The sequence below is a fragment of the Mercenaria mercenaria genome, unplaced genomic scaffold (assembly GCF_021730395.1).
Source record: "Mercenaria mercenaria strain notata unplaced genomic scaffold, MADL_Memer_1 contig_3358, whole genome shotgun sequence".
Classification (NCBI taxonomy): Eukaryota; Metazoa; Mollusca; class Bivalvia; order Venerida; family Veneridae; genus Mercenaria; species Mercenaria mercenaria.
Window position 1 is genome coordinate 1 of NW_026461487.1, and position 14425 is coordinate 14425.

General features: G+C 34.9%; 1 protein-coding gene across 1 annotated transcript in view; it reads left to right on the top strand.

Moving 5' to 3' along the window:
• Nucleotides 1–1782: 1782 nt before the first annotated feature.
• Nucleotides 1783–14425, top strand: part of LOC128552990 (cilia- and flagella-associated protein 251-like) — a 49540-nt gene continuing 36897 nt past the window's right edge. The window contains exons 1-4 of the mRNA XM_053534089.1: nucleotides 1783–1879; nucleotides 2653–2739; nucleotides 11892–11987; nucleotides 12668–12748. Of these exons, the coding sequence (XP_053390064.1) occupies nucleotides 2659–2739; nucleotides 11892–11987; nucleotides 12668–12748 (258 nt within the window). The 5' untranslated portion in view covers nucleotides 1783–1879; nucleotides 2653–2658. The remainder of the gene's footprint in view (nucleotides 1880–2652; nucleotides 2740–11891; nucleotides 11988–12667; nucleotides 12749–14425) is intronic.

Genomic DNA, 14425 nt, shown 5'->3' on the forward strand with positions numbered 1-14425 from the left:
CCAGTACATAGTTGGTAGTTTAATATACTGGTCATTTGTACGAACTTTCAAATTAGAAATTTCAGTGATGTAATTAGTGATCAAATGTTGTTCAACAGAAGTACTCTATGTATAACATTTATAGCCATTTAGTTCGTTTCGTAAAACATTGATATAATGTAGGTGTCAAAGGATGATGATTGTCTGCTGGAACTAAAAAGTACTTACCTTCATCGGATGTATTTAAGAAAATTAAGGTTTACGTTGAAGCTGGTGTTTATTTGATACATTTGTTTTTAATTTAATACGAGATTGTCAAAATAATTTGTATATGGATAAAGTAACACATAAGCACAGATAGTGCTTGACTCCCTTTTCATGTTGCCATTACTATATTTTTTGTTGAATTGCTGTTATTAATACAATTTGGGTCATTTATGGGTGATTTGGGTTCATTATATGGATAGCTGGGTCCTAGCTTCGCACATTATGTCATATACAAAAGTTAAGGGAAACCAGATATTTGATAGAGAAAGCACTCGTTGTAAAACGTTAGGTTAAAATTTGGACTAATCAGAAACAAGTTCGTAAATAGCGCGTCTGCTGGGGTATAAATAGGTAGATGGATGACAGAGAGCTCAATTGGTATCCAGTGGTTGAAGAAGACACGTCGAGGATTCAACTAATAATTTATCCCAGTACCTTGATGAAGAGACTATTGCTGTTACCATGTCAGGGCTGATAAATTATTAAAAAGAAGACGTTTGAAGTTCATAGACTAAAGAAAAGTTGTAGAATTTCAACAAGGTTTCGAGCTATAGGGTCAGCGCATAGGAGTTTTACCTTAAGGGTAGTTGAATGCTATATACAATAGCATATATAGACTGAGCATCGGGAAGCTGAGACAGAGACCCAGAGTTTGGTAATCTACTGAGATATTAGGAGAGTTCCAGTTTATAGACGGTTCAGCATTATTGGCGAAGTACAGCCAAGGCATCGGAGATATACCTATATGGTAGTTGAATGCTACATGTGATAGCATATAGGCGCGCAATCATATAGAGCTTGAGAGGACAGAGACCGAGCATCTATGCGATAGGACTCGTATGTTGTTGATTCAAAAACATTGTCTGACGGGAACTTCAACAAAAAGACCAGTCAAGTATAGAGTCTCCAGCCTATAGAAGTTTGAGCCAATTGAAAATTGTTTGTTTGAAACATTTAGTGATTTGCCTGATCCCTGAAATTGTCTAGCTCATAATTAAAATCATTTACGAATCATTGGTACACGAATCATTTAGGCAAGGTAGCCAGAGGAAAATTCTATATCTGAGATATTTGGTCTCACGGGCTATACGTTTCAACAAAGGACATTCTACATCGTTTGTCAGCTAGTCTAAGACATAGTCACCTTAGCGATTGGACTCACACCATTGTTCAAGATACTAAAGGCGTAGGCACTTCCCTGGGTCATATAACCAGTATCCTGACAGGGATTCGTCAATGTTAAATGTATTAATCGTTAAAATTGAATGTTATGTTAGTGCTTGTTTGTGAATTAATTATTTTTAAATCATCTTTACTTATTATATTTATTAAATATCACATAGAACAATGGTTTGGATGAAACAACACCAGTTGTATTTTACCACTGTTTCGACGTCTTACTAATAAAGCCAACGAACATTTTACCTATAAAACAGTTTATGAACATTTTTCCCGGGAAGATAGCTTTGGATTTGTCATGCACAAAATACGTTACTCTAGACTTGTCATTTCACCTCTAACATGACGTCTTTTAAAGGATAAAGAGGAAGAATTGGTGGAAAAGGCAGAGCAAAGAAGTACCGAAGAATGTGATGGTGATGAAGCAAAACGCACAGACTTTGACACTTCTAAGGTTAGCTCCATTTTATCATATACTATTTTGATTTGCAAAATGTTTGTGTTTCTTTGAAATTCTTTGAATTGAAAACGAGACCGTAAATATGCACGAGTGCAGTGCATTTGGATACTTAGACCACATTTGGTATAATATTGATCTAGTATTATCAAATCTTCACTAGTTTCTTATGATAATTAGGTGCTGTAAAGCAATAATTATGTCATATGTGATGAAAAACATTGCAAGTGAAATACATTGTTAAAATTATATATTATCTTCACACAATATGGCCGTCTATGCTTTAAAGATACAATAATTCTTGCCACCGTTCCGTCGTCTTTACATATATGTTTACTTACAAGGCATTTTGTGAAATTTAGATCTACAAGAAGACTATAGGCTTGTCATACATCAAATACCGTATTATAGATTCTCTATTGAAACTTGTATTTCATCATTAATCTGTCAGAGAGGATAATGAAATAAGTCACTGCGGTTATATACACTCTGGTTGACATCTTGTGTCGGTTTTTTTCTCAAAAGATTAGGAAAGATACTGAGAAGCAGATGTCGCGTTCTTAATTTTGACTGAGTTTTATGCGAAAAGGATTTTTCTAATATGCACCTTCCAATATGCAACTTTATGTCCGATTTACGTTTGATTCGAGTAAATAAATCATAAAACAATTGTTAGAGTATTAAATAAGATTATTCCTGCTAAATGTTTTTTGGCATCCAATGACAAAGCAATGACTATTTGCTTCTAATACTCTTTCAAACATAAAAAGGAAGAAATGCAGATTGTGGAAAAGACAAAGAAAAAGAGTACCAAAGACGGTAGCGGAACAAACCAGCAAAATCTGGATACTTCAAAGGTTAGGTTTGCGGCTTCATTTCATCATACGGGTATTATTTTGATTTTGCAAAATGTTTGTGTTCCTTTGAATTTCGTAATTATATTGAAATTCAAATTGAAAACGAATTTGATTTATACACCGTCGCACATTTGCCAGAGTGCAATGTATTTGGAGATATAGATGTTTGGTATAATATCTATGTCGTATTATTAGGTATGTATCAGGTATATATACTAATTTCATATAATAGAGACGTACTGAAAAGCAATCATTATATTAGGTATGATAAATTACATTGCAGATGCAATATTTTGATAAGAAGTAAGTATTATCTTTACATGCAGTGTCCATCTGTTCTTTACAAAATCGGTCATGTTGAATCCAAAGAGAATATTTTCCTTGCGTTAACCTCCAAAGGTGCAGCTTTATTGCCAATCCCCTTATTATGTTAATTTGAGTAAAGAAATGATAGAAAACAATTCTTATAGTAAGAATATAACATTATTCCTGCGACCGGTAAGTTGGCTTCCATTGACAACATAAGGACTATTGCTTCGAATCGTTTTAAAGGATAAAGAGGTTAAAAAGCCAAGTGTGGACACTTTAAAGGTTTTTTTTTCAGATCCATTACATCGAATATTATTTTTATTTTTGCCAAATATTTGTTTTACTTTGATATTTCTTATTGTGTAAGCATTTGAATTAAAAACGAATTGATTAATGTACAGATCGCAAATATGCCAGAGTCCAATGAATTTGGAGACTTAGAGCATGTTTTTTAAAATACTGATCTCTTAGTATCAGACATACATGTATATACTACTTTGATATGATCAATATGTCCTGAAAAGGGATCATTGAATTATGAATGACGAAATACATTACAGACGTAACACTATGATAAAATGTATTGTTTTTACACAAATTGGCTTTCTCTGCTTTACAAATGCAATAGGTATTTTCTTGTTGTTCTGTTTTCTTCAACGTCATCTAACACGTACGTATTTAAACATCAGCATGTATAAACAATCGAGGATTCCTTCGATTAGAAGCAAAAACAACCCTGGCATTTATTTGCAAACGACCTTCTTCTTCCATGTGCAGAACTGAAATGACCCAAAAGGAGATTAAATCGCAACGAGTATATTAATATACCAACAAGACATTAGCTAAAACAGGCCCTTAATTACAACAGGATCGGAGCTCCTTCAGTAACCGGTTTTGAATGGTAATCATTAAAAACACATTACTGAAGATAGCTTGGCATAGAAAATAATAATACTATAAAAGAACAACCCAAGACAGTTGTATGAATACATTATTTTTACTATTAACAGTTTTACTATAGCAATTAATAACTAATTTCGTTTATTTTGATTAATGTTTGGCAGAAATTAGTCACAGCTTCACATAAATGTCAATATACAAATACATATGATATAAAGTATATGGTTAAAATGCAGATGTCGAGGCCCTGGGAACAGAGTCCTTATACAGTATACTTGAAACAAACAAACTTATTATTACACAACGTTAAGATATACTGGTGGAGGCTGACCTAACCGCCACATGTCAAGATTGTGGAACAACGTGGAAAACTCTTGACAACCGCCACCAGTATAGCAAACCAAACCCTGCCTGAGAAGCTGTGCCTTAATAATTTACTGCCAGAAAGAACAGAAGCTTGTGTTGCAGAGTGAATAAAAAGCATCCAACATTCCAACATTGGACAACTGCACCCATCCCTGTTGAAGAGACCCGTCACGGATTCGACGATTTCTGGATAACGAATGTATCTACCAATGCTGTTTAAAACAAATGAGCAGCGAAATTATTAACGAGTTTCTAGCACTCTCTAATGAAAAATGAGCGAATTACACAGTGAATAACAATGATACCTTGATTGTCTTCAAAAGGAAACAAGTGTAAGATTAATGGTTTAACTTGCCGCCATTCCATACCACTCTGACTCTGCCACAGTATGGTCGCATCATGACGCTGCATTACAAGTTGAGAATCCTCAGCTGATTCCTTGTCGTAACGAAATACCGACTTTATAATTGAACATCCCATTATCCAAATATGGGTAGGACGCACTGAAAAGCTTAAAACAATTGTCAACAAAAAAGAGGCAAATAGATGGCAGGTTCAATGAATGAACTGCTTACAAGCTTAAGATCTGAGTGACAACAGCTGACGTGAGGGGATTCTAATGTAAGATTTAAATGCACTTGAATCCGGGGCGTTACGCCCCCTTCCTGAAATATCATCAGCAGTCATGCTGCTGTTGCAGCACCTACTCTAAATGAATGTGGTTTATACGGAAGGGGATTAACTCCAAACGCAGTAAAGATTTCTTTAGAACACACTAAACTGATAGCGTATGACGGGTAGACCGTTTAAACGCATAGATAAATAGGTTGAAGCACTAGATGGTCGAACAACCATTTATCTCTCTATTAATCCACGGGTTAAGTAGAGCAATGGTCAGTAGTAAATGGATAGCTACTCCTTCACCTTTCTCTGATCGGTTTTCGATGAAAGAAAAATTAAGCAAAGTTCACCATTACTTACAATACTAACGTCTCACTCACGTAATGCGTGACCTTTATCACTTATATTCGAGGAGTTTGAGTTCGTGTGTACAAGCCCACATATCCTTAAAAATCAAAAATGGTCAGGGAAAATACCGCTGAAAACTGTAATGCCTCAAACATAGAAGAGCAAACAGTATTTGTCACCTGTATAATTTTACGAAGTAAATCAAGCGTTACAGGTTGCCTGATGTCAATTGTCCGATGCAAACTATCAAAAATGATAAGCATTGAACGTATCATAAATCTCTGAGTAAGATGTTCAAGAGTATTAATTTTACAATAAAAGAAATGTCCGAAATATACAGACGTTTTGTATGACGAACTACATTCTTGATTAAAAGATGGGCTAATAGTGCAGTAAGGTGGAAGTCGTCTGTCCATGCAAGGAAAGCTGACACGATCGGCACTAACTCTAAAAGGGTTATGCTATTGCATATAAGAACGTCTTTACCACCTAGAAGGCCAAATGAAGAATATCCATCTACTTCGAAAAACAGCTGTCCTAGTTCATGTACGCCAGCGCTAACCGTAAAGAAGTTTAGGAGTGAACTAACCACTCATTGTAAGTTGTGGAAGCTGCAGTAACCATTAAAACTGCCAAGAAATGATAACCAGACACTCAAATCATCTGTTATTGAACTGGTCACTTTAAAATGATATAAACTTTAACAAACTGCACATAATATCATAGAAACCACTACTAAATAGTGTAGAAAGAAAATGGCTCTGCCACAGAAATTTAAAGATCAACTAAAAGGCTTGCAGCTCGCGAAGCTATTCTTACTTAGTAACGATATTATTTCCTGTTCTGAGTTTTTGAATCTGCAGCAATTCTAGCCCTAAAACCATCATTATTGGAATCTGATATACGTTTTTCTTTTTCTTTTCTTTTTGGCTAAGGGTATGTTAAGGTATTTGCATACATCTATAAAAACAGGACAAATTGGCCATACTTTTCCCTGAATTAGAGCGAGTTACAAACAAATATAATTATCCAAGTAATGAAACAGCCTTTCGGATTTCCTCTTGTACCGGACAAGCTTTTGAAATAAATTAGCAAACTTTTTCAATGGCAGCAAGAGATTCGCACTCAAAGGTAACGCCTTGTCCGTAAAATAGTCCCCTCCTAATTTGAAGCCTAATAATTTCAAAATCATAATTATGAACCATCAAAAGGCGAAAGGCAGATTTAATGCCCACTTTGGCCATTTTGCAATATTGCACTAATGAAACAATAGCTCCATCACCCTGTCTAGGCATTTCTTTAAAAGGAACAGCTATTCATTCTGCTTAACTGTTCTTCTTACATTACTTTCTCATTAGCTACAGCAGGGTTTTGCGGAAATTAACGGAAATTAAAGTTTGACAAAAAGTTTGGACTCTAGGGCGCTGGTTGTGTAATCAAAATTCCTTTGTTAGAACCTTCTAAAAATTCAGCTGATACTTATGTTTTTGGATATAAAGAAAGATAGACTTGTAATACTGCTAAGTTAATAGGGGTTTTGGTGAGGGAATGGAAGTCTAAGTGACCCTCTTGCAGGTGCCGGTTTTGGCTATCTAAAGTTTCCACGAGATCCAAGTGATTATTTAGAACGCATACAGTAATGTGCGTGTACACAAGCCAATTTGGTACAAATACCAGGAAAACTAAAGTCATTTTTTTTTGGCGCGCGCGGGGCATTATAGATATCATGCACATTAAGGACAGGCAATGAATCTATCTGTCATGGCTGGAGCCCTTGACTGAAATTTTAGATATCCGTCTGCTTCCGTAACAAGAAATATCTGACCTTGACTGTTATTAATGTGACCTGAGCGTAACACTATTGTTTACTCTATGAATTCGCCATTAACCATCGTAATGTTAACGTGGTCACCCAAGTCGTTATAAATACTCTACATCAGGGCCAACTCACCATTTTGTTCAACGCTATCTGACAGTGCAGCGAATCATAAGCCAAAATGCTCCGTCACTGCGCAAACACGGGTTAATGGTGTTCTGCAACAATAATTAAGGCTCACCACAACCCCAAGTTGCTGCGGGTTCAGATTCACCAGTTGCGGGGCTGAAACGTTGCGGTGTGGCTGTATCAATTGGACTGTGTTGCGGAACTCCTTGGGTTTTTGACGTGTTGATCGTGACATTATCTAGAAATATTAAATTATTAACATGACGATTTGACATAAAGTATATTAATATATGTTAATTTGTCACTAGCCCGGAACAAACTTTGTGATAGACAGGAAAATATGACAAACTTGCAAATTGATAGCACATCAATTCGAAATTATGTCACCAGCATACACAATATCTATAGTGGGCAATCAGTCAATTAGGCTGAAATGGTCAATCATTTAACAAATGGGCTAAAATAAGTTCATCAATATCCATCAGGCATGAATTCAAAATCTAATTACCATCCAACACAATGAATATAATGAGCAACTCTGTTTTATGATAGAACACAGCCAAATGGGCAAACACAGTTCATCAATATACATTAATTATAAATTCAAAATCCGGTGACCATCCAACATAATGGATGAAATCGGCATCCTGTTTTATTTTTTATTTTTATTTTTTAAATGATCAAACATAGCCAAATGGGCGAAACACAGTTCATCAATATACATTCATCATAAATTCAAAATCCGGATACCATCCAGCACAATGAATATATTCAGCAACCTATATATTTTTTTGTTTAATGATTAAACATAGCCAAAATGGGCGAAACACAGTTCATCATTATACATTAATCATAAATTCAAAATCCGGTAACCATTCAACACAATGGATATATTCAGTAACACTTTTTTTTTGTAATCAAACATAGCCAAAATGGGCGAAACACAGTTCATCAATATACATTTATCATAAATTCAAAATCCGGTTACCATCTAACACAATGATATAATCGACATCATATCTTTTTTTTTTTTTGAAATGATCGAACATAGCCAAATAGGCGAAACTTAGTTCATCAATATACATTAATCATAAATTCAAAATCAGGTTACTATCCAGCACAATGGATATAATCGGTAACCTATTAATTTTCTTCTTTTTTTTTTGAAATGATCGAACATAGCCAAATGGGTTAAACACAGTTCATCAATGTACAATAAACATAAATTCAAAATCTGCTAGTTACCATCCAACACAATGGATATAATCGGCAACCTTTTTTTTTTTTTTTTTTTGAAAGATCGAACATAGCCAAGTGGGCTGACACAGTTCATGAATGTACAATAATGATAAATTCAAAATCTGGTTACCATCCAACACAATGGATATAATCGGCAACCTATCTCTTTTTTTTTGAAAGATCGAACATAGCCAAATGGGCTGACACAGTTCATCAATGTACAACAATCATAAATTCAAAATCTGGTTACAACAATCATAAATTCAAAATCTGGTTACTATCCAACACAATGAAGATAATTGGCAACCTATTTTTTTTTTTTTTTTTTGGAAATGATCGAACATAGCAAAATGGGCTAAACACAGTTCATCAATGTACAATAATCATAAATTCAAAATCTGGTTACCATCCAACACAATGGATATAATTGGCAACCTACTATTTATTTATTTATCTATTTATTTTTTTAAATAATCGAACGAAGCCAAATGGGCTAAACACAGTTCATCAATATACATTAATCTTAAATTCAAAATCGGGTTACCATCCAACACAAAGGATATAATCGGCAACCATTTGTTTTTGTTTTTTTTTGTTTTTTATTAAATGATCGAACATAGCCAAATGGGCGAAACACAGTCAATATACATTAATCTTAATTCAAAAATCAAATTACCATCCAACACAATGAATATAATAGCAACTTTCTTAACTTTCTTTTTCATTTATTAGAAACGACCGAACATAGCCAAATGGGCTAAAAACAGTTCATCATTAAGCAGTAAACATAAATTCAAAATCCAGTTACCATTCACTACAATGGATAATGATAGCACCCTTTATTCTAAGCCAATATGGGCTGATACAATCAGACATTACCAATTGAGCTAACAACAGATTATGAACTGAAAACAAATGACAACTTGCTTTATATTTATTCAAACATTCGATTGTTTTATTAGCAATATTATTCTATATTTACAAACCATATACATAAGCAAACATGACTGAAAACAAACATACTGCAAGAACGGCGGTATATTGAAAAGCGAACCTACTTAGTTAACTCCCACATGCGCACTTAATTACATGATCCGTGCTCATGAAAATTTAACTTTGCCGACTTGTTAAATATATGTGAAATGGAAGTATAATTACTTCGTTTTATAAGAAAATGCTTTTCAGCGAGATAAAGTCTGTTTGTAAGCAGGTATCATGAGTAATAGCCACTTCCACGTGTTTATACTACATATTATAAATATAGTGTAACAGACTACATCAACAACTCGCCGCTTTGTATACAGAAATCGTCTGCTACACTGCTATCATGGATGTTTACACACGTCTATTTTTATGCCCCCGAAGGGAAGCATATAGTTTTTGAACCGTCTGTCAGTCTGTCGGTCTGTCGGTCTGTCCGCAATTTTCGTGTCCGGTCCATATCTTTGTCATCGATGGATGGATTTTCAAATAACTTGGCATGAATGTGTACCACAGTAAGACGACGTGTCGCGCGCAAGACCCAGGTCCGTAGCTCAAAGGTCAAGGTCACACTTAGACGTTAAAGGATAGTGCATTGATGGGCGTGTCCGGTCCATATCTTTGTCATCGATGGATATATTTTCAAATAACTTGGCATGAATGTGTACCACAGTAAGACGACGTGTCGAGCGCAAGACCCAGGTCCGTAGCTCAAAGGTCAAGGTCACACTTAGACGTTAAAGGATAGTGCATTGATGGGCGTGTCCGGCCCATATCTTTGTCATCGATGGATGGATTTTCAAATAACTTGGCATGAATGTGTACCACAGTAAGACGACGTGTCATGCGCAAGACCCAAGTTCATAGCTCAAAGGTCAAGGTCACACTTAGACGTTAAAGGATAGTGCATTGATGGGCGTGTCCGGTCCAAATCTTTGTCATCGATGGATGGATTTTCAAATAACTTGGCATGAATGTGTACCACAGTAAGACGACGTGTCGTGCGCAAGACCCAGGTCCGTAGCTCAAAGGTCAAGGTCACACTTAGACGTTAAAGGTCATTTTTCATGATAGTGCATTGATGGGCATGTCCGGTCCATATCTTTGTCATTCATGCATGGATTTTAAAATAACTATGCATGAATGTGTGACACAGTAAGACGACGTGTCGCGTGCAAGACCCAGCTCCGTAGGTCAAAGGTCCTAAACTCTAACATCGGCCATAACTATTCATTCAAAGTGCCATCGGGGGCATGTGTCATCCTATGGAGACAGCTCTTGTTAACCCTGCATTACAAAGGAATGCATTGTTATCAAAAATCGCTGGGAAACCACATAATTACCTGCTGAAATTTGCAAGACATATTACCAATTTAATAATTCATATTACCTTCGAATATCGACTTGCTCTTTTACCTTTCGTTTAAATGTATACCTTCCAGTAATACACAAATAAGCACCTCAATACTCCAGGATTAAATTGTAGCAGGTCAAACAACAAATAATCATTATGATAACTGCAAAGTATAACAGAAAATCTATTAATCAATTTAATAATTAAGTCATTCGGTAATTACACAGATATATCCCTACAATAAATACAAACTATATCAAAAGTAAGCAAATTTATATCAGCCTACCTCCCTGCTATATAAATAAACTGCATAACTGATAATTCAATTAACAAAAATCTAAAAATACTATATAAGTATTCCATCACAATATCTAAATGCGCATAGATTAATTACGTCCATCTATCATGATATATTAAACATCAGCAAGTATAAACAATCGAGGATTCCTTCGATTAGAAGCAAAACCAACCCTGGCATTTATTTGCAAACGACCTTCTTCTTCCATGTGCAGAACTGAAATGACCCAAAAGGAGATTAAATCGCAACGAGTATATTAATATACCAACAAGACATTAGCTAAAACAGGCCCTTAATTACAACAGGATCGGAGCTCCTTCAGTAACCGGTTTTGAATGGTAATCATTAAAAACACATTATAAGTTTACAAAAGTATCATTGCTTTTTTGTTTAACATTTAATCTTTTGTTAGCGTTATTTATGCAAGTGATTATTCAGTATACATTAACTTATCTGGTCCTTATGCTCAAAGTGTACATAGTCTGTATATTAGCCCCAGTGAAACCGAGTGACTGTGTAATTTTTTGTGCCTGTTTGCGTTTAACTATTTTCAACGTGATCGTAATAAATTTTATTTATTGGTTTAACAATGGTTGGGAGGAAACAACACGAGTTGTATTTTACCACTGTTTCGACGTCTTACTAATAACGCCAACAAATATTTTACCTACAAGTCAGTTTGTGAACTTTTACCGGGGACTTCATACATCAAATTATAACGGTATTCCTTCGAACGGTCAATTATCTTCCAATGTGAACATAATGCCTATTCCTTTGAATCGTCTTTAAAGGATAAAGAGGAAGAAATGGAAATGGCGGAAAAGGCAAAGCAAAGCAGTACCGAAGACGGGGATGACACAAAAGAGACAAATTTGGACACTTCAAAGGTTAGCTTTTCTGTTCCATTTTATCATATACTATTTTAATTTGCATAATGTTTGTGTTTCTTTGAAATATCTTTCAGTATTCAAGTTGGAAACGAGTTTGATCAATAGACAGACCTTAGATATGTAAGAATGCAGTGTATTTTGAGTTAGAAAAATGTATGTGTCACTTTGAAATTCCTAATTGAATTACATTTGAATTGAAAACGAATATGATTGATATACAAACCGTAAATATGCCAGAGTGCAATGCACTTGTATCTTTAAAACATACTTGGTATAATGTTAATCTCTTTACTAGTTTCACATGCTTATTATGTGCTGTAAAGCAAAAATGTATTTTATGTGATGAAATACATTACAAGCGTAATACTTTAATCAAACAATCTCTACATGGTAAATTGTAATGTTTTGAGTAACATGAAGACTATGGGTGTTTCATTCACCAATTACTAAACACTAGACTTTCTAGTCGTAACATCTTTTTCATCATATTTTGTCAGAGAAGATGATCAAATAGACATTACGGGTTATTTACACCCTTGCTGACATATTGTGTCACTTCCTGTTAAAAATCGGAAAACATGTTGTAGAAGCAGTTGTGACATTCTTAATTTTGACTGAATTTGTGTCCGAAAAGAAATACAACATAATAACTTTTTGCTCCAAATCCGTTTTTAAAGGATAAAAAGCAAGAACATATAAAGGAAAGAAGTACCAAAGACGGTAATGAAACAAAAAACTCAAATGTGGACACTTCAAAGGTTAGTTTTACTGCTCAATTGCATCATTTATTCATCTTAGTTTGCAAAATGTTTGTGTAACTTAGAAATTCCTAATTATATAGCAATAGCAAATATACCAGAGTGCAACGTAATTGAAGACATAGAAAATGTTTGGTATAACATATGTCTCGTATTATCAGGTATAATAATACAGATGTAATGTAAACACATTTCCATTTACTCAACAACTTTTACATACCTCTATCTAAGGTTATAATCTCACTGAACAGCTGATTATTAGTTTACATGTTATGTACACAGATATTGATGACATCATACGCATCAATCCGTTGTTACAATTTAATTAAAAAAAACACAATATTCTACAAATCTCCGATAATCGTGGTAATCCTACGTCACAACCAAAATATAAAATTCTTGTATCTAAGTCAATTGTACTATATGAAAGGCGTGGTAATTTGCGGTGTGTTACGAAAATGGTCGGAACGTGTCACGTGAGAAAAGTTCTTATTTTCAAAAACTGATGAAATATATGTACATAAATATATTTTTTATTATTTAAATACTAGTAAAGTATTAGTGTATCACACATCTACGAATAAAAAATATGTACACTCAGTATCGAAAACCTGTCACGTGACTTGCTCCGGGTCCCACACGCGAAAAAAATGTAGCATATCAATAAACCCACCGCCTTCTGGCGGAGGGTAATAAAGATAATCTTTATAAGATCATCTTTACAAAAACTGGCCTCCTATGTTTTATAAGTGCAATTATTCTTTTCTGGTTGTTCTGTGGTCCAAGAATCATTTAAAACCTGCGTGTATGGTAAGATTCGTTTTGATCATAATGTAAAAAAGTGTCATTATTTCTGTTATCTCTTATTCTCCCATCTATACATTTTATAAATCACCTTGTTTTTATTGGTTATTTTTTATACCATCGGTCATATCTAAAGTCAGGTCATTCCATAAACAAAATTCAGCAGATATGCTGTTAAAACAACTGCCGCGTTTTAGATTTTGACTGAATTCGGCCATGTTGTATCCGGAGAGAATATTTTCTTAGCATGGACCTCCGAAGGTGAACTTTATGTTCGATTCCCTGAATATGTTTGATGGAAGTAAAGAAATGACAAAAGGTTATTCCTGCCAGCGCTAAGTTTGTTTCCTATAACAACGTATTGACTATTTGCTTCAAATTGTCTTAAAGATTATATGTCAGTCGATCCTTAGGCCAATTGGTTTCCGGATGATAACTGAAGAACGCTTGGTCCTAGGATCATTAAAGTTGATAGGGAGGTTGGTCATGACCAGAAGATGACCCTTTTGATTTTGAGGTCAGTTGCTCAAAGGTCAATGCTAGAGTGACCCGGAACAGTTAAACGGTTTCCGGATGATAACTCAAGAACGCTTTGGTCTGGGATCGTAAAAGTTGAAAGGGGGTGGTTTGGTCATGACCAGTATATGACTCCTATTGATATTGAGGACAAGAGATCAAAGGTGAAGGTCACAGTGGTCCGGAACAGTTAAACGGTTTCCATATAACGGAAGAACGCTTTATCCTAGGAACATGAAAGTTGATAGGGAGGTTGGCCATGACCAGCAAATGACCCTTATTGATTTTGAGGTCAGGAGGTCAAAGGTCATGGTCACAGTGTTAAACGGTTTCCGTTTAATAACTGAAGAAAGTTTG